The 19075-nt window shown below is 35.2% G+C and overlaps 1 protein-coding gene across 1 annotated transcript in view; it reads left to right on the forward strand.

Annotated features, from left to right (window-relative positions):
* LOC136027595 (MMS19 nucleotide excision repair protein homolog) overlaps positions 1 to 19075 on the forward strand; it is a 122018-nt gene that overhangs the window by 57107 nt on the left and 45836 nt on the right. The window contains exons 11-13 of the mRNA XM_065704988.1: positions 1293 to 1696; positions 7678 to 7834; positions 18207 to 18380. Of these exons, the coding sequence (XP_065561060.1) occupies positions 1293 to 1696; positions 7678 to 7834; positions 18207 to 18380 (735 nt within the window). The remainder of the gene's footprint in view (positions 1 to 1292; positions 1697 to 7677; positions 7835 to 18206; positions 18381 to 19075) is intronic.

Genomic DNA, 19075 nt, shown 5'->3' on the forward strand with positions numbered 1-19075 from the left:
TAGTTTTAGATTTTTATTTCTTCTTTTTTCTACGCTGAAGATGCCTTTCTAGATACGGGCGAAATATTCGTTTAATTTTTGTTATTTTTCTTCGTTTTCATTTATGGATCGTAGACCCGTTTGTCGTCTTTATATTCATTTCTTTGTGTTTTTAATTCAGATCTGTCATGCAGTTAATATTATTGTATTTTATTCTACCTGTCTTTTTCTGCGAATTATTCTTTGCGGAAATATTTTCTTGGGACTCATTTGAACCTACAAATCTTTAACAGGTCAATGTTACCATTATATGTGTGTACCGGGTTATCTGGGATGACCGGCAGTGGTGTCAATTTGGGGGGCAGGGGCAAATGCCTGCTGGGTCTTTTCTTTACCCTAGATTTTGCAAAAAAAAATCTCTTTTGAGGAGTGTTTTCGTTTAAAAGCTGCCTCCATTTGGAATTTTTATTAAGAATCGACAAATATTGTCAATTTTGAAAATACGAATTTTGAAAATACATTCCTCATCCTTAAATTTTCGTGAACTGACGCCATTAGAGACAAGTGGAGAGCCCTCTGTATCTTAGTCTCATTCTTTGTGAGACTAAACCGTAGCTGAACTTTCGATGTGGTGAATCTAAGTCTCTGTTATATTTTGTGTTATTTTTCCATCTTTTATTTTATTGTGGAGTTTTGGATTGATTTATATTTCTAACTAATTTCTTTGTTTTAGTTTGTGTCTTATATGTCGTTGAAAATGATTGTTAGTCATATAGCCAAAATAGTTGCTTAAAGCTTATTTTGATTATTTACAGTCCTCAGAAAATTCATCTTTCCAAACTTCTTGTTTTTCAAAATTCAATAGAATCTGTTCTGTAAAAGTTAAAATAAATACACTTAAAACATACTGCTCTGTGACAAAACGCATGTTGACTCTTTCCTAACATGGGAGCACTTCAGCTCCCACTTCACTCTTCCACAAAACCAACCACCTCCTCAATGAATCAAGTCATTTAACCTTAGGACTGGGCTCCTCCCTTCATCCCCGGACATGCAAACACTTCACTTAATTAAAGTAACAAAAATATTCAAAGTAAAAAAAAAATAATTAAAATTTGTCTAATCGAAATTGTCATTAACTTTTGTTTTTTAACTAAATATTTTCCATAATTTTTTTTTCAAAATTCACATCACAGGGGTTGCGGAAGCATATTCCATACTAACACATGTTAAATCCAGGGGAAATTTCGTAACATACAAAGGCAGTGTGGTCCTCGTCATTATTATAGTCTTTATATTGTGTTCATTTTCAGATATTCTTGCTAGAAGCATCTTTCGGGTCATATCAACACATGCCTGATTGCAGCTATGTAATAGAACTTGCAAGAAACTTAGCATTAACCTCAAATGATAACCTTGCGCAGCTTTCTGCGGCTCGACTTTACAGTGCCTTGCTGAACAAGACAAAGGATACTCTTATCCTAGACGCTGCAAATCTGTTTATTAAACGACAATTTCAGACTGAAAATGAAGTTATTTTATTGTCGTGGGTGGCAAAAGGCCTTGCAATGAGGGGACATGAGTTAATGACGGGATCCGTTGAAAGTTTGCTTATGTTATTGAACTCAGAATTTGGAAAAGTAGCTGCCAATGGTTTCAAGGTCATCATGGAAGACACGGTAGAATGCCTGAATAAAGAATGCCATGCTCATATAAGGTAGTAATATCCGTATTATTGATCTTGATTCCTGCAGATATATGACACATAAAATCTTATACCGTTTGACGGTATTTTTTCTGCGTTACCATATGTGTTTTTCATAATTGGAAAAATCTCCAGTGGAATATCTAACTTTTTTATGATTTTAAATTCAAAAGCGAATTTACTCATTTATCAATACTAAGGCATTTTCTGAGCCATATACAGGCTGATTATACAGGTCGATATTTGTCTTCCAAAAGTTCGGTTCTGGGACAAGATTCTGCCAAGATTGACACAAAGTTCAATCGCACACCGCTGCTCTTCATACTGCGCCATCACTATTCAGACGTTTTTGGATGTAATTCAAAAACGCACTTCCTCAAAGAGAGTTAAGTTCCCTTTACTACAATACACAGGCACCTTAGAAACATGACCATCGTTGCCAATGTTTTGAAATTTCCAAATTTTTAACTAAAATTGTACAGAAGAGATTATTTTGTACCATCTGAAGAGCATATTAAAAATTTGTCATAAGGAGAAATGTTTCGATAATCAGCATAAAAATCCAATTCTGTTTAGATTAATTGGCTAGATTTTCGGTTACTATTGGGTCGAGTCGCTCCTTACTTATACTTCTGTTTCTGTTTTTTTTCTGAAATTTCCAACAAATTTGGATTTATCGACACTATCAAAGATGAAAAGGTTTAAAATGTCTGTTGTTATCAATAAACTTCAAAATAGTCTCCTGTTTAATTAAACCTCCTCCTCAACATACTTAAAAGTTTCAATTTAGTATCTTTAGCAGTTTCTGAGAGATATTACAAATACACCCTTATCACAAATTGGGGTGGACATATTGTCTTTTTAATTAGTTCAAAATTTCCAAAAACAAGCTCTCAAAGTTCCAGGGTTATGTCCCTAAATTAAGCCCTTGGGACGATCTATATGCAGATAGTACCTTTTGATTTAGTTTTACACCCCACTCAACTTCCCTGAAAGCAAAAACTTAATAACTTATTGTATTCCCGAGACATTGCATCTATGCCATTTTGACAACCTAGATGCACGTAAATCCTTTTGATTTAGCTGAATAGTGTATATAGTTGTAGCCCCGACAGTTTCAGATTAATACCCTCAGCTTTTCCAGAGAGATTGCTGATACACACTTTGTACAACCTGCATGCACATAATGCCTTTTAATTTAGTTTTATGTGGACACAAAATTTTCCTGAATGCATGATTCCTATCCTAATTTGACAACCTAAACAATATTCTGATTTAGCTCAATAGTCGCAGGAGTATTAGTAGTAGTAATAGTAATAGCAATAGCAGTAGGAGTGTTAGTAGTCCTGATAATTTAGTTGACTACCAAAAGGCATTACTAGGGCATTGTTGATACACCTTTTTGAACCTCCTCATCATACTCTAAAAGTTCCACCTTATGCCCTTAGCCTTCGACATCCCTCTTAGTTTTCTCTGAAGAATAGTATAGTAGTAGTGGTTATATGCACATGGTGTCGTTTGGTTTGTTCAAGATCTCCCTCAACATACATTGAAAGCTTCAACTTTTGCCCTAAGCTGTTCTTGAGATATTGATGATGCAATGTTCTGACAATGTGCATGCACCTAGGGTCTTTTAATCCAATTCAACATAACTCCTCAGCAATACCTGAAATTTTCACCTTAATGCCATTAACCTTACAAATAGCAGTAGCTTCTGTATCAACATAGTGCCTTTGGGTAGTTCAACATGCCCCGGAAGTTTCAACTATACACTAAGCCGTTCCCGAGATATTTCTTATACGCCCTTTAGTGTAGCAAAGATAGTGAATTTTAATATAGTTTCTTATCCCCGTCAACATTTCCTGAAAGCTTTACCTTAATCCCTCTAGCCTTTGTAGTAGTTTTAGCAGCAGTAGAAGTGGTAGTAGTAGCATCCACGTTGTGCCTTTTGGCTAGTTCAGCATTCTCATCAACGTGCCCTGAAATTCTAAACATAATACCTTAAGCCATTCCTGGAATATTGGTGATATTCTCTTTTGACATCCTGTATGCACATAGTGAGTTTTGATTTAGTGGAACATTTCCTGAAAGTTTCACTTTAATAGCCTTAGTATTAGTAGTAGTTGCAACAGTAGCAGTACTGGTGCTAGAGGTTGTAGTAGTAGTTTTCACATACTTTCTTTTCGTTTTTAAACTTCCCCCTCAACATACTCTGAAAGTTTCATCTTAATACCTTTAGCCATAGTAACAGCAGTAATAGTGGCAGGAGTGGTGACAATACCATGCTTATAGTGCCTTTTCTTTAGTTCAACGTCCCCTCAACATTCCCTAAAAGTTCTAACTTAATATCTAAGCCGATCTTGATATATCACTGATACACTCCTTTGATAACCTGCATGTACACAGTGTGTTTTGATTTAGTTTAATGTTCCCACGACGTATCCTCAAAATTTAAACTTAAGTCCTTATTTTCAATAGCAGTAGTAAATCCTAGTAGTAGCAGTACAAGCAGCAATACTAGTAGTAGTAGTAGAAGCATACTGGCTTGAGGTTTTTTTTTCAAGTTTATTTTGATTTAGTTTTATAGCCTCCTGGACTTTCCCTGATAATTTCAAGTTAATACCCTATTCCATTTCTGAGATATTGCATCTGTGCCATTTTGACAACCTGGACGTACTTAAATACTTTTGATTTAGGTAAATAGTAATAGTGGTAGTAGCAGTAGTGGCAGTTGCAAGTTGTCAAAATTACAGTTACTAGTAGCCACGGTCATAGTTCCAAGTAGTCACAGTAGTAATCGCAAGTAGTCGTAGTCGCAAGAAGCAACTGTCACTGTGACATGCATTCGCATTAATGCTCCAAGCAATCCCATAGATATTGCAGATACACCCTTGTTAAGATGCTGCTGATATGTCGTACTTTAAGAACCAGCATGTACTTATTACCTTTTGAGGCACTTGTATAGCAAAATAAACTTTCCCTGAAAGTTCCTAATTTATATCCTACTTTAGTCCTAAGATATCCCACCTATGCCCTTTTAACAACCTTTTAGATACACACTTCTTAAGATGCTGCTGATGCGTCCTGCATTAAGAACCAGCATTTATATATTACTTCTTGAGTTAGTTTTATAGCAAAATAAAGTTTCCCTAAAAGTTACTAATTTATATCCTATATTAGTCCTATGATATTCCCAACCTCGATGCACTTAAACTTTTATTGATATAAGTCATTAGTAGCAATAAGAGTAGTAGTACATTTAGTAGCAAAAGGGGTAGTAACATTGGTAACCATAAAAGTTTTAGCTAATGCTCTTAGGCGCTTATGGAATATTGCTTATATATCCCTTTAATAACCCAGATATACATACTATGTTTTTATTCAGTTCAACATCTCTTCTAGAAATTCCCTGAAAGCTTTAACTTAATGCTCTAAGTCATTTTTCAGGTATTACTGATACACCCATTAAACAACCTGCATGCATATAGTGTGTTTTGATTTAGTTCAATACCATCTTCATTGTTCCCTGAGAGTTTTAACTTAAAACCCTTAGCAAGAGTATTAGTTTTAGCAGCAGTAGTATCGGTTGTAGGAGAAGTGGGAGTAGCAATATCTATGTCAATAGTAGTAGTATTAGTAGTGTTCAAGTATTAGTAGTATTCAACGTCCCCTCAACATACCCTGATATTTTCAACTTTTTGTTCTGAGCCGTTGCGGAGATATTGTTTATACGTCCTTTTGATAACCTATATTGTGGTCGAATTAGTCCAACTTCCTCCTGAACAATCTCTGAAAGATTTTTCTTAATAACAATAGTCTTAATAATAACAGTATTATGAGCAGTTGCAGCATGTGTAGTAGCAGTAGAATGCAAATAGTACCTTTGGGTTGGTCCAGCATCTTCTTCAACACAAACTGAAAGTTTAAATCTAAAACTCTGAGCAGCTCCTTGGCTATACCTGTTAAACCCCTTTTTGATAACTTGCATTAACAGTGTTTGTTTCGATTTGGTTTAACATCCCCCTCAAAATTCCCTGAAAGTTTCACCTTAATACCCTAGCTTATAATAGTAACTTGCAGCTGTAGTAGTATTATGCAAATTTTGCCTTTTGGTTTGGTCAACTTCCCCTTTAGCATCCTCTGATAGTTTTAACTTAAAACCATAAGTTGTTCCGGGGATATTGTTGGCTCGCCCTTTTGATAACCGGCTTTAACGTAGCGTGTTTTGACCTGCATCAACATTCCTCTGAGCACACCCTGAAAGTTCCACCTTGATATATTTCACCTCTGTAGTAGTAGTAGTCGTAGCAATAGCAGTAGGAGTAGTAGCAGTAGTAATATTAGCTGGAATATGCATATAGTGCCTTTTGATTGGCTTAACCTTTCTGGCATTATGGCCTGCAAGTTTCACCTTGATGTCCATAGCCTCAGTAGTAGTAATAGGTTTAGCTGTAGTAGTAATTGTAGCAATTGTGGTAGGATGCATGTAGTGCCATTTAGTGGTTCTGTAGTGTATGTAGTGGGTTACTTCAACATCTCCCTGAACATGCCCTGAAAGTTTCAACTTGATATTCGAAGCTAGAATGTGTAGGATTTTGAAAATAAATCTAGTACATATGACGGATACTATTTTTCTGTTTAATAATATGTATTGTTGATATTAGAATATTTACCAATTAGCTAGTTATTATATTTATAGAGAGAGAGAGAGAGAGAGAGCGAGAGAGAGAGAGAGAGAGGTTAATTTAAACAACAATCCTAGCTCAAATGGCTAATTTGATGTTGTAATGCAAGACGTGTTATTATGTACTATTATATATTGAAATAAAAAAAGATACGAAAGAGTTCTGGTAGTGGTTTATCCGAGGACGCACAGGCACAAGTTTTAGCTTCTGTCTCTTACGGCTGGCTGTCAGGGCTTCTAGTGGTAAAATGTTACGGTGAGCAGGGTTGGACAGCAGAATTTTGCCAAATTTCAGGATAAGGGCACCCAAATGGAGTGCCAAACATCGTGGTAGGAAATGTCTCTATTGCTCAAAATGATCCTGGTTGCCCGTTTTTGGACTGACTCCAGTTCTTGCATTAGAGAGGCGGTTCTTAATTCTAACGGGCCCCAGACGGAACAGGCGTACTCAAGTATGGGGAGTACGTAGCACAGTTATGTCCGTAGAAGACTGTGGGCGTTGCACCCGAAGCGACAAAGTTTTGAAAGGAATTTATATGAAAAGGATGATTTATGTTCATTGTACGTTATTGAAATCGGGTGCTGAAGCTCCATATTCCCATGAAACCTTCCTAGCATCACTATGTATGGTGTTGTGAATACAATCAAAACAGTTATTTCCTGCTTTAACGCAAATTCAATTTAATTTATAATACTTTTTCAATCAGCTCTTTTATTCTCTTTTCTTTCCTAATGAAACTTTTATGATTAAGGGAAGAATGTGTTTATTTCATATTCAGTTTTATATGTTGGATGTTATCACTTCTTGTTATTTTTGATAGTAGGCTACTATTTTTGATCGAATGATGATTTTTTTCTGATGCTAAATCAAGTTGTAGAAACATGTTCCAATTTATAATCAGTGTCCTATCCAGGAATATATCTCTTCCCCCTTGGGCTTGGTTGTAATTTACTTTTGTGTAGTTTTCACTTAAATTGGAATCTGGCAAACAAAAGAAAGACCAACATTCTAGGCACACCTCTCTCCCTAACCTTCTTCCAAAAACCCTATTCCCTCATTTGTTCATGTGGTTTCTTTGAACTAACATGCTTTATTGTCTGTAAAACATAGAGTACTTAATTCTGAAAGAAAGAATTGTTTGGCCTGAGCAAATCTTTCTTTTCGGTAATTCTTGCCTTGGTATCTGTCCTATCTTAACTAAGCCACTGGATTATAAAAAAAAAAAAAAAAAAAAAAAAAAAAAAAAAAAAAAAAAAAAAAAAAAAAAAAAATATTCTAAAAATATTAATATTTTGCTTATTTTTATAGGTTTCTTTACAAGCAGAGGATATTTCAGATGACTTTGCCCAAACTCATTTCTAACTATAATGAATCAGAGGGAGATGTTAAAGTAAATGTCATCATAGCTCTGATTAACCAACTGCCTCATGTACCACATGTAATTTTAGCGGCTCATCTAAAAGAGGTAAGAGGCAAAGCATGCATGCGCTGGAAGTCTTTGAATACTATTATAGTAAATGTTAAGATGTAAGGGCGGAGGGTAATGTCAGGAATAGTGAGAGGTACGACTAAGCTTGACCATCATCCTATGACACAGTATTCCATCTTTAGACTACAAGCGGCCAAGCCTATTAGGCTTAGGTTTCACTTGTTCGCCTGTGGCCTGTGAGTCCAAGCACATTCAATCCTAGATTTTGCATACTAGTCCAGTGACCATTGTCCGTCACGCGTCAACCCAAAATCAATCCAATCTTTCATCCCTTAGTTCTATGACTATCTACCTTACTTCTGCGCTAGGAATGACGGATGATAGGTAAACTTATCTATCAACAAATGAAATAACATCATTTTTATATACTCCTAAAAAGGGTTTATGCCAAATTTCCCTCTCACTCACTCGGACTATCTGTCTTGGCCTTTTCTACAATTAGTCATGGCTTGATGCCTGCAAGTACTTGATTTTAACTCAATGCAAGGAGTTAAAGCATGCATCAGCGGACCAGGTGCCTGTACATGCGCTGGAAGTCTTTTAATACTATTGTAGTGAATGCTAAGATATGAGGGGGAGAGTAATGTCATGAATAGTAAGAGATACGACTAAGCTCAACCATCACCGTATATTCAGAGGTTAAAATGTGGGAAGTAATTATGAGAATATGCGAAAAGGGTTACTTTATTCTTGCCCTAGTTTTTGCCAGAAAGCTGTAGCTAACGCCCTTGTTTTTTGCCAATTTTGAAAAGTCTTATCGCAGAGTACACATTATTTTAGGTTTTGTCTATGGTGTGATTATTTTGCCACAAAAGGCGCTTCGTGTTCCTGATATGTCGCTAATCCTTTACCCAGTTTTACCACTAGTTCTAATACATCTGTTAAACCATTGGTTGAAGGAACCATCAGAAGTCTTGGATTTTTTGTATTGATAGAAAATTTTCTTTAATTCATTTAAACAAGCCTAAACTAAAATATATTTCAAGAACAAGTCAAATTTAACCATATATGCGATGTAATAGGTCAGATGGGGAATCTATGGGTAACAGAAAAATATTGGTCGTATTTTCTGACGTCACGAATCGATAGAACCATTTTTTCTCCTCATTAAGGTTATCTTTGTGCTTTCTGCTCGTAACTTTAAAGTCAATTGGCAAAAAAATATCAACGGTTTTCAAATCTGAGTTTGGGGAAAAATAGTTTTTTGACCTCTTTTTGGGCATCAATTGTCCCGACACTTTTGTTATTCATTTGACTTTCCTTGGCCTAGGGAATTACGGTTGCAAGTTTGAAACTGACCAAGGGCAACGAGTTTTATGGCCCATTTAAGGGCCAAATAACACCCTCCAGACCAAAATATGTATTCCCATTACCCTAGGTAGTGATCATTTAAAGTTTCAAATTAATCAAGCCAAAAACATTTTTGACCATTGTCAAGCCCCATTTTTGGGGACCTCTACCCCAAAACGAATTGTTTTGAGACTTAGGCTGGCTGTAAGCTTCAAACTGATCAGGGACAAAAGGCTATATGGCCCTGTTTCCAACCCCTTAACCCCCTACCAAAAAGTGTGTATTTCTCTTAATCCAAGAAAATGTCCCTGAAAGCTTTGAGCCATTTGGAAGGCAAGATCAAATATGCCCCATTTTTCTACTTTGAAACCTATTTGTAAATTATTTTTAATTTTCATGATTTGTGGCCCTTGCCCCATGGACTACAGGGGTCATTTCATCTCTGGAGGCGTGTTTACTTGACCCTTCGATAATTAATATAAAATGGTTAACTATAAATTTTGATCAATCATGGGTGGTTACGGGACTGGAAAACAAAACAGGCACGGGAGGGGGCCGGGTTGCATACAAATCTTGTTTAACTGTTAAAAGAGGACCAAATCTTGCAGTTTGCAATCCACTGAACCGTCTTCGAAGTTTCAACAGCAGTCCCTTCAAAACGGATGATCTGGGAAAAATTTAATACAAATAGTACAAATAAATAATGTGGTGCACATGGCCCTTTACTTAGGAAATGTTATTTTTTAGATTGGCAAGCTTGCTGTTTTGCTTGTTCTTGGTTTGGATATTAACATTTAATTTTATCATTGACTTTCATTTGTTCTCTGCACCAGCATTTGGTCTGTAGCTAACTTTGTGCCAATAGCACAATATTCAGCCTCACTTTTAGGCTCACAGAAAAATTGCTGCGGTGAATCTTTCAATAAATTCCCTATCGACGGTAATTTTAAGGAAAAATCATTGACTGTGCTGGTACTGAGTTAGGATGTACTTGGAAATTTTAACTATACTGGATTTTAATTTAGTTAATTGTTATTGAAATAAATTTTGGCCCTTTTTGAGAAATAGTAGTCAGATTAATGCATTACCAGTATCCAATTTTCATTTCCAGGTTTAATTGCACAACGATTTATAATTCTTCTTAAATATCAAGGTAAATTTCATAGTTATTCAAAGATCCGTCAAATAATCAATTTGTGGTAAAGGACTAAGTAAAGAATGACATCTTTCTATAGTAAGGGAAATTTTAAGAAACATAATTTTGCTTACAACTGTTACATTACATGAATTTCCTTTCATGATTATTAAAAATATATAAAATTTATTAAAATTGAAATTAGTAATAAAAAGTTACGAGTCTGAGAAATTGGTATTATGTAAGAAAAAAGCAGGGAAACCATCTAAAAGGGGTGCCTTCTTTATAAAGATGACAGCTTCATATTCGGCATGTCAAAGAGCTCTTTTGTGAAGATTAATTAAAAAACCTTTTTCACAAAACAAGTTTTTCAAAGAAAAATAAAGAGCTCCATTAATCCAAAAATGAGCAGAAATAAAATCAAGTAATCTTCCAAGCGTAAAACTACAACACATCTTCAAAGGCTTAATAACTGGACCTTTCAACTACGCTGAACAAAATGGCTATCTCAAAATTTTGATTGGATGTACTTGGGGAAATGATGAGCATGGGAGGGGGGACTGGTTGCTGCTCAATCACTTTAGAATACTAAAAAGGGGACTAGAACTTGCACTTTTAAATTTAATAAACCACTTTTGAAGCTTCTACGACAATTCCTATACGAAATGCCCTGGTCTATAAAAAAAGAAAAAAACGCCCACATCGCTCTTTACTTGGGCAGCGCCGTTGCGCTGCCTATGATATAAAGTTCCTATTTTCAAAACTACTAAATTTGGAATTTTGCCCGAGAATTTTGATTATGGGTATGTGTTTAATTGTTTGTAGCATTTCCCAGGAGAAATTTAACTGAATGATATGGTGCTAGGAACATTTAATCTAACCCAACTTTTAGATACGGTGCTACTTTTATTACTTGTTGTTTATTCAAAATATATAAAATTATTGTAAAATAAATAGCCATAAAAGTTACGAACCCGAGAAAATTGGTAATGTATGATAAAAAAAAAATATAGGGAAACCACCGGAAAAGGGTACGCTCTTGATGAAGATTGTAGCTTCATATTCGGCATGTCAAAGAACTCTTTTGCGGAGATTTATAGTTCTTACGTGCAAAACACGAATTTTTCCTAATTTTGATAACGGGTATATGTTTGATTGTTTGGGGCATTTCCCAGGAGAAAATTTTTTTCTAGTGAACCATCAAAGGAAAGTAAAAAGTGACATTAAAAAGGAAAACTAGCAGAAATGGTGTATTTGAGAAGGATGGCCGCCGTCTCAACGTCCCGTGGTACTCTTTATGCTAAAGTTCCAGAAATATGCTTAAAAAGCTACAACTTTGAATTTTATTTGCTTTGATATTTAAACTTCTGTTTTTGTTTTTTGTTCGTTTTAAGACTGACTTGAATTTCATTTTTACTCGTTTTAAAATCTCTTAAAACATTTATGTTAGTACCTGTTATCTGTATGTTAATATGATTGTTTATTTAATTTTTGTTCGTTTCGGGTTTCATATATTGTTTAATAATAATTTCTGGTCATTTCGAGTTTGAGTTATTATAGGAATTTATTTCTGCTAGTCTTCAGTTTAATATGACTCTACTTTTCTTTGAAAAACTTTTTTTTTCGGAAATTTTTTAAATTAATTTCTGTTCGGTTTTGATTTCCAAAGTTTTGTTATTCGTTAACAATTCAGAATTTCTCCAGTTTTTCACGTCTTTGGCGTAAGAATTGAAATATATCATTACTGCTTATTAATTTTAATTAGTGTCTTTTAAGGCTAGACGTATGATTACCGAAAATTAGCTATGCAGAAGAGATCATACTATACAAAAAAGGGGCAGATATCTTTTGATGAATACAAACAGATTTACAAGGTGGTCCTTAACTTGTTTTAGCAAAATTTGATAAGCAGGGTTTCAAGCTGTCACCTGATTTTAAAAGACAAAATCGCAAAAAGAAGGTTTGAAGCCAACAGATAAGAAGATTTTTGTATCACTCTCAGTATTAGCCTTTAGTCAAATTGAGGAAACAGTAAATTAAAAAAAAAAGAATCAATTAAAGAAAAACGTGAAGACAATTGATAAAAAATTGACAAGAAAGAAATTTAGGGTAATTTAATTATGGCTTATTTAGGTTTGATTAGCCAACATTTAGGTTTGATTTATTAAGGTTTGAAGCCAACAGATAAGAAGAATTTTGTATCACTCTCGGTATTAGCCTTTAGTCAAGTTGAGGAAAGAGTAAATTTAAAAAAAAAAGGATCAATTAAAGAAAAACGTGAAGACAATTGATAAAACATTGACAAAAAAGAATTTAGGGTAATTTAAATAGGGCTTATTTAGGGTAAATTATTTGACAGTTCATTGAATACGCAATTTTTAGATTATATGCACAGTATTTTCCATTGGGAAATTGAAAACGTTCGAACCTGGTTGTGTCCCAAAACAGTAAGGGTCTAAATGTGGAATTTCTGTGGATAGTGAGCGGTATTTCGAACTAAATTGAAAACCACCGTTTGCATCCTGGTTATACGAAAGAAGGAGTGAAATTTGAAAAATAATTATTTAGGGGAGAAGACGTGAGGATTAAATTATAAAATATTGACACTAAAGATACGCTTAGTTTGCTGCAAATTGTTTGGCAATTTAAAAATTACACAATCTTCGATTGTTTACACACAGGATTTATCACTGAGAAAGGGGGGAGTGTTTCAACCCAGTTGTGTTCCAAAAGAGTAAGGGTGTCAATGTGCTACTTCAGTGAATATTGAGAGGTATTTTTTAACTAAATCAAAGAACAGTGTGTGTAGATGGCTTATAAAAAAGTGTGTAATTGAAACACTTAAGGAATACCTTAGGGTTTTAGCTTGAAAATTTTAAACCCCTTACTGCTGCTACTTCTACAACGGCTGCGGCCATTCATTAATTTGACTACTCCTACTTTCAAATGTGACCACTTCTAACTTCAACTGATTTCAGGTAATTTTGAAGGGGTAATTGATTAACATTAGAGCAACACGTGAGTTATTATAAGTTTCTATCATCAATAGCCTTAGAACAGCCGAGGATATTAAGTTGAAAATTTTAGAGCTTGTTGAAAGGGACGTTGGAAAATAAATGAGGGGAAGGGGGCTACATTTCTGACTTTCATATATATGTGGTGCCTCGCCCTCAGCAGACACTAGGGGAAGAATTATAAATGATACAATTTATCGATTGTTTCTATGTAGTATTTAAAGGCTATGTCCTGGGTATAAAAAAGATGAGGGTTTTACGGTGAAAATTCATAGCATTTTGATTTTTTGAATAAAATGGCTAATTTTCTTCTAATATCTTAGGATGAAGGGTAGCAAATAAGGGCTTGAGAGGGAAACGGGCTGGGATCAATCCCTTTGACTCTTATAAAAAACACTAAAAGTTTCAATTTTCATTTGAATTAGCACCTTCCAAAGTTTCTAAGACAACTCCATCCGTGCTGAAAAAGATTAATGAAATGAAATCCTATTGTTCTATACTTGTATCGTGTTCCGAAATTTTATTGAAACTACAAACAACTTCAACAGAAACTTGAAAGAGGGTTAATTGAAAGATGATAAAGGGATTTATTCTCGTACACAAATATTGAACACAGTAAGTGGAGAGAAACAACACATCATGTGGAAATAAAAATGCGCATATCATTAGGTCGCAACAAAACATAATGGGTAAAATACATTTCATGCTTTTTCCGTACATAAGATAATTAAATACAAAAGAATTGTTAATAACTAAATTGTTAGTAACTAAAAAGAAACAAAATACTTTGTTTGTATTAATTATTCGGTATGGTATGAAAAAAAAAGATATAGAAACAGTGCAATCCATCCTATCTTCTAATCTAAACAATTTACAAGCAAAGTTTTTATTGCACTTTGAAAATTTATGTCTATTGAGCTTTTAAACTTGCTTTCAATTTAATTGTTTGATATATGAAAGGAGCTGTTCCCTCTTCAATACCTCGCTCTTTACGCTAAATTTTTTACTTGTTTTTTTAAGTAGAGTTGTGACAAAGAGTCAAACTTTAGCTTAAAGAGCAAGGCGCTGAAGAGGGGACAGCCTCTTTCATATACGAAATAATTACTGTTCGTTTTAAATTTTAATATCGCTCCTTGCTTTGAGCTAAATAAAAACTTTTTTTTATTTAATTTCTGAACATTTTTCAACTAATGCAGATTCAAACTTGGCTCATTGTGCGTGAAAAATTAAACTGAAATTTATGTATTGTTTTTGGCAGATTTGTTCCATATAGGAAGGGTTGCCTCGTCATCAATACCTATCTCTTTATGCTAAATCTCTTAGCAATTTTGAAAAAGCTTCCTGTTCTGACTGAACGGCCCCCGTGTTTCAGTAGCTGCTCTTAACAAAATTGGGACACACAGTCAAACTTTAGCGTAAAGAGCAGTAAAGAGAAAGTAAAAGAGCAGGGTATTGAGGAGGTGCCAACCGTTCATTAATGGAATAATTTCGGCTCGTTTTCAAATAATGTCAGTAAACCTGGCTCATCCTCTATGAAACCCCTCCCCCTCACAGAACACTCATTAGTGGAAATTTCATCCAGCATAAAGTCCCCCCCCCCCCGTTAAATTTTCTCCAGACAGTTCCATCCTCGCTTAGAATCCCTTCCCTGTAAAATTGCTTGCGAACGGTTCAGCGTGAAAAATTCTCCTTAGCATTCTTTCATTTGAATAAGACTTTAATTTTTAATTGGTTTCTTAGTCACTCCAGAAACGCCCTCTCCCGTCGAAATTATTACCGGGAAATCAAAACACGCGGAAAATAGCCCCTGGATAATTTCCCTGGGACATCTCCACAGTAAAAAATTGGCGAAGAGGATGTAAGACAATTGGAAAGAATTTCGTATAGTAATTCTGTCAGATCCCCCAGTGTAACATTTCCCCTGAGAAAAAAACAGAAATTTCCTTCCTCAAGGAAGATTCTCCCTATATAAATCAACCCCAAGCACCAACCCCCCCCCCCCTTGAAAAATGTCTGTATAATTCCCTATAACAAAGACTATACATAAACAATTTGCAAATTTCATAACTTACAGGGCTCTCCCCACATTGTAGGGGTTCATTTTGCACCTAAAGACACAGTTATTTGATGTTTCGACTATACTGAACAAAATGACTAATTGAAAATTTCGATCAGATAACTTTGAGGAAAAACTGGGAGGGAAAGGGGTTCAGTTGTCCTCCAATCTTTTTGGTAACTTGAAAAGGGCATTAGAACTTTTAATTTCCCTTCGAATGCACCCACTCCCGATCTTCTAGGATCATTACTTCAATACGATCACCCCTGGAGGAAAAAACAAAACATCCGTGATCTGTCTACCGGCAAAAATAGTAAAATTCTACATTTTTGGAGATAGGAGCTTGAAACTTCTAAAGTTCTCCGGCACACTGAATATGATGGCGTGACGATCAGTGTATTTTAGGACCTTATTGTAAAAATTCAAACTATTTGCCTACAGCCTTTCCCCAGGGACTGTGGGGGATTATGTTTTCTCCAAGGGCATAATTTTTGGAACTTTCAGCTATGCTGAACAAAATGGATATAAATTTTGATCAGACGACTTTGAAGAAAAAAGGAGGGTGTCTAGTTGTCATTCAATTTTTGGTTTAGTTTTTCCTTGTGCTTCTGCACAGTAACTAAGCCAAGTCCTCTTTTAGAACGCTTCTTTACCATCTTTCACTAAGTACTTTTGTGAACTATTTATGCTAAGTTCTTTTTCAATTGCCTGTCTCGTCGATCAAAATCTTTGACCGCAGCCTAATTTGACGAAGCACTCTTATTTGCATAATATGTTGAAACATTCACTCGTCATGTCAGCTGAGACAAGTTGAAACGCTGAACGTTTATTACATGGAGATCGGTATTCATGACCGTCTATTGAAAATATTTTTGCAACATTTCGGTTGCATACAATCAAATTGTTCCTTTCAAAACCCTCGACAAGTCCGTGTTGAAATTATTAATCACAATTATTAAGTAAAATTATTAATCAGCAAATCATAGTGCTCTTCGATTTACTTTAACATAATGCTCAACATTCTCCACAGTTTCACCCGACACCAGGCATCAGACATTTCCCCTTTTCCCAATGATAAATCCTGCAAGTTACAATGGGTAATCTGCATATTTGCAGGTTCTTGACGTTGGGTTGTGGGGGGCATGGCCTCCCTGGAGGAATAGCTTTTAAAAATTTTGACTAGTTTTTATCAAACTGACAATTTAAAAGTTTCGATTAGTATTGAGCATAAGGGGCACAAAAAAGGCAAGGAGGGAACACTAATATCTCAATCTTCTCCATCTCCTCAACATAACTTGAAAGTTTTAGCTTAATACCCTCAGCCGTTCCTTAGATATTGCTGAAATTCCATTTGCGCAACTAGCAAGCTCGGTGTGTTTTTAGAGTGTGATTATCCCTCGCAACATTTCCTTAAAGATTCACCTTTATACCCTTGGCCTTTTTGGAGACCCAGCATCAAGCATGCCCTCTTTTCAAATAAAATCCTTGTAACTTTCATAATTTGAAGCCCTTTCCCTTGGGCTTGGTGTGTATCAACCTTAGAGGCATAGTTATTTGACTTCTAGCTTTCAGAAATTTGACTGGTTTTAACAAAATGACAATTTCAAAATTTCGATTAGTATCGAGCAGATGGGGCACATAAAAAGGGCAAGGAGGGGACACCAATATCTCAATCTTCATCATCTCCTCAACATACCTTGAAAATTTTAATTTAATACCCTCAGTCGTTCCTTAGATATTGCTGCAATTCCATTTGCGCAACTAGCAAGCTTGGTGTGTTTTTAGAGTGTGATTATTCCTCGCAACATTTCCTTAAGTTTCATCTTTATACCATAGGTCTTTTGGAGACCCAGCATCAAGCATGCCCTCTTTTCAAATAAAATCCTTGTAAGTTGACATTGTGTATCTTCCATAATTTGCAGCCCTTTCCCCAGGGTTTGATTAGTTTCAACCCTAGAAGCGTAGTTATTTTACCTTTGGATTATTTTCAACTAAATTGCTACCTCAAAATTGGTAGCAATTGGGAAGGGAAATGGTTGTCCTCCTATTACTATCGATCCTTCAAAACGGCATTAGAGCTTTCTATTTCCAATAGAATGAGTCCCCTCCAAAATTTACACATTCAGCCCTTCAATAAAAAACCCTTCTTGTTAACAATGGGTACCTTCCATAATTTACAGCCCTTGACCTTGAGGCTCTTGGGGAATTTGTAAACCACGGAAGCAAACTTATTTGACTTTTGGACTATTTCTAACCAAATGGCTAGCTTAAAATCTTGATCGGATGCATTTGGGGAGGAAAGAGTGTTGGGGGAGGGTGCCCATCGATCACTTTTGTCTCTTAAAAAAGCACTAGAACTTTTGATTTCCAATCGAACGATCCCCCTCTGAAGTGTATACGACCATCCCTTTCATATGAAGTGCTTCTGGAAAAAAAATGATTTTGTTGTTATGTTTTACAATAGAACTTTGTTGAAAAAAACATTCATTAGTGTACTTAGGGCGGTGCTCCCTGGTATTTTTTGAAGCCATGTCCTAGCTATACCTTTCTCAGGAGAAGTCGTCCATACTTTTAACTAATTCTTGTAGCTCCAGTCTCCATAGGTGAGTTCTCAGGCTCAAAAGGCAAATCAGGCACATTTGGATTGGTTTTTCCAGCATAAGTGAAATCCGATGAATGAAAGGCTCTTGTCATTCGGCCGACATCAACTATAAAAGCCATAATAAAGACAGTGTTTTATTTTATGGCCTGTGTGTATTATAAATAAGGAATGCCTCTTAGTCTGACCTCTCAAAGCACCTTACTGACCCTTCAATTTTATGCTGCAAAAGTTTGAGCGTGTCTTTTTTTCAGCTTCTTCCGTTGATTGTCACGTCTCTTCAGAACTCCGCGGTGACAACTGGTGTTGTAATGCCAATCTTGTCAGTGTTAGACAGTTTGATAAAAGAAGCATCCGATTTAATGTCTCCTTATGTCAGCACTCTTGTGCCTAAACTACTAGAAGTTGCTAGAAGTGCGGAACGTGCTGTAAGTATGTTTTCTTTCTCTAGCTCTTCTGTCTCTTATAGCTCTTATTTCTCTATTTCTTGTTCTTCTATCTCTTTCTCTAGTTCAAATTTTTTCCAATATGTATTTTGAAGAGCTTATTTGGGAAGTTTTTTTTACGGACGAGTTTAGTATGTAGGCTAGAAGAAAAGGAACAGGGCTTAGTAACTGACAATACAAGTAAGCGCTAATTTAGTTCTGTTCAAGTTTTGAACTTGCTTTGACAACTAGCTCTGCAGCATATTATTCATCTGAAGATGTTGTTAGCTCCCATCTATAAAAAAAAAAATTCGTGATTGATGAATTGGTGTATGTATCTAAAGAACACTTACTGTATAGCCAATGGACGGTTAAAGCTGTCTTCTTTTTTTTTAATAACCTTTTCTAACTTCAATTTAAAAAAAAAAAACAAAAAAAATTACAAAAGAAACTATGTCCTAAGCAGAGAAAAATAAAAAGAAATTAGAATGGAGTAGAAGTTAAACGAAACAAATATTAGAATTGATAACAAATGAAAACAATAATGAACTTATAATGTACCAAAAAAAATTGATATTTAACTCAAAACGTACAGAAATTACAGAAATATATGAACTGGAAAGTCCCCTCCCTCTCCTTGAATCCCATTTGTAGTTAAAGAAGAAGAAATTTTAAAAGATAGATGTTAAAGTTAAACG

This window comes from Artemia franciscana, chromosome 5 (assembly GCF_032884065.1).
Source record: "Artemia franciscana chromosome 5, ASM3288406v1, whole genome shotgun sequence".
NCBI lineage: Eukaryota > Metazoa > Arthropoda > Branchiopoda > Anostraca > Artemiidae > Artemia > Artemia franciscana.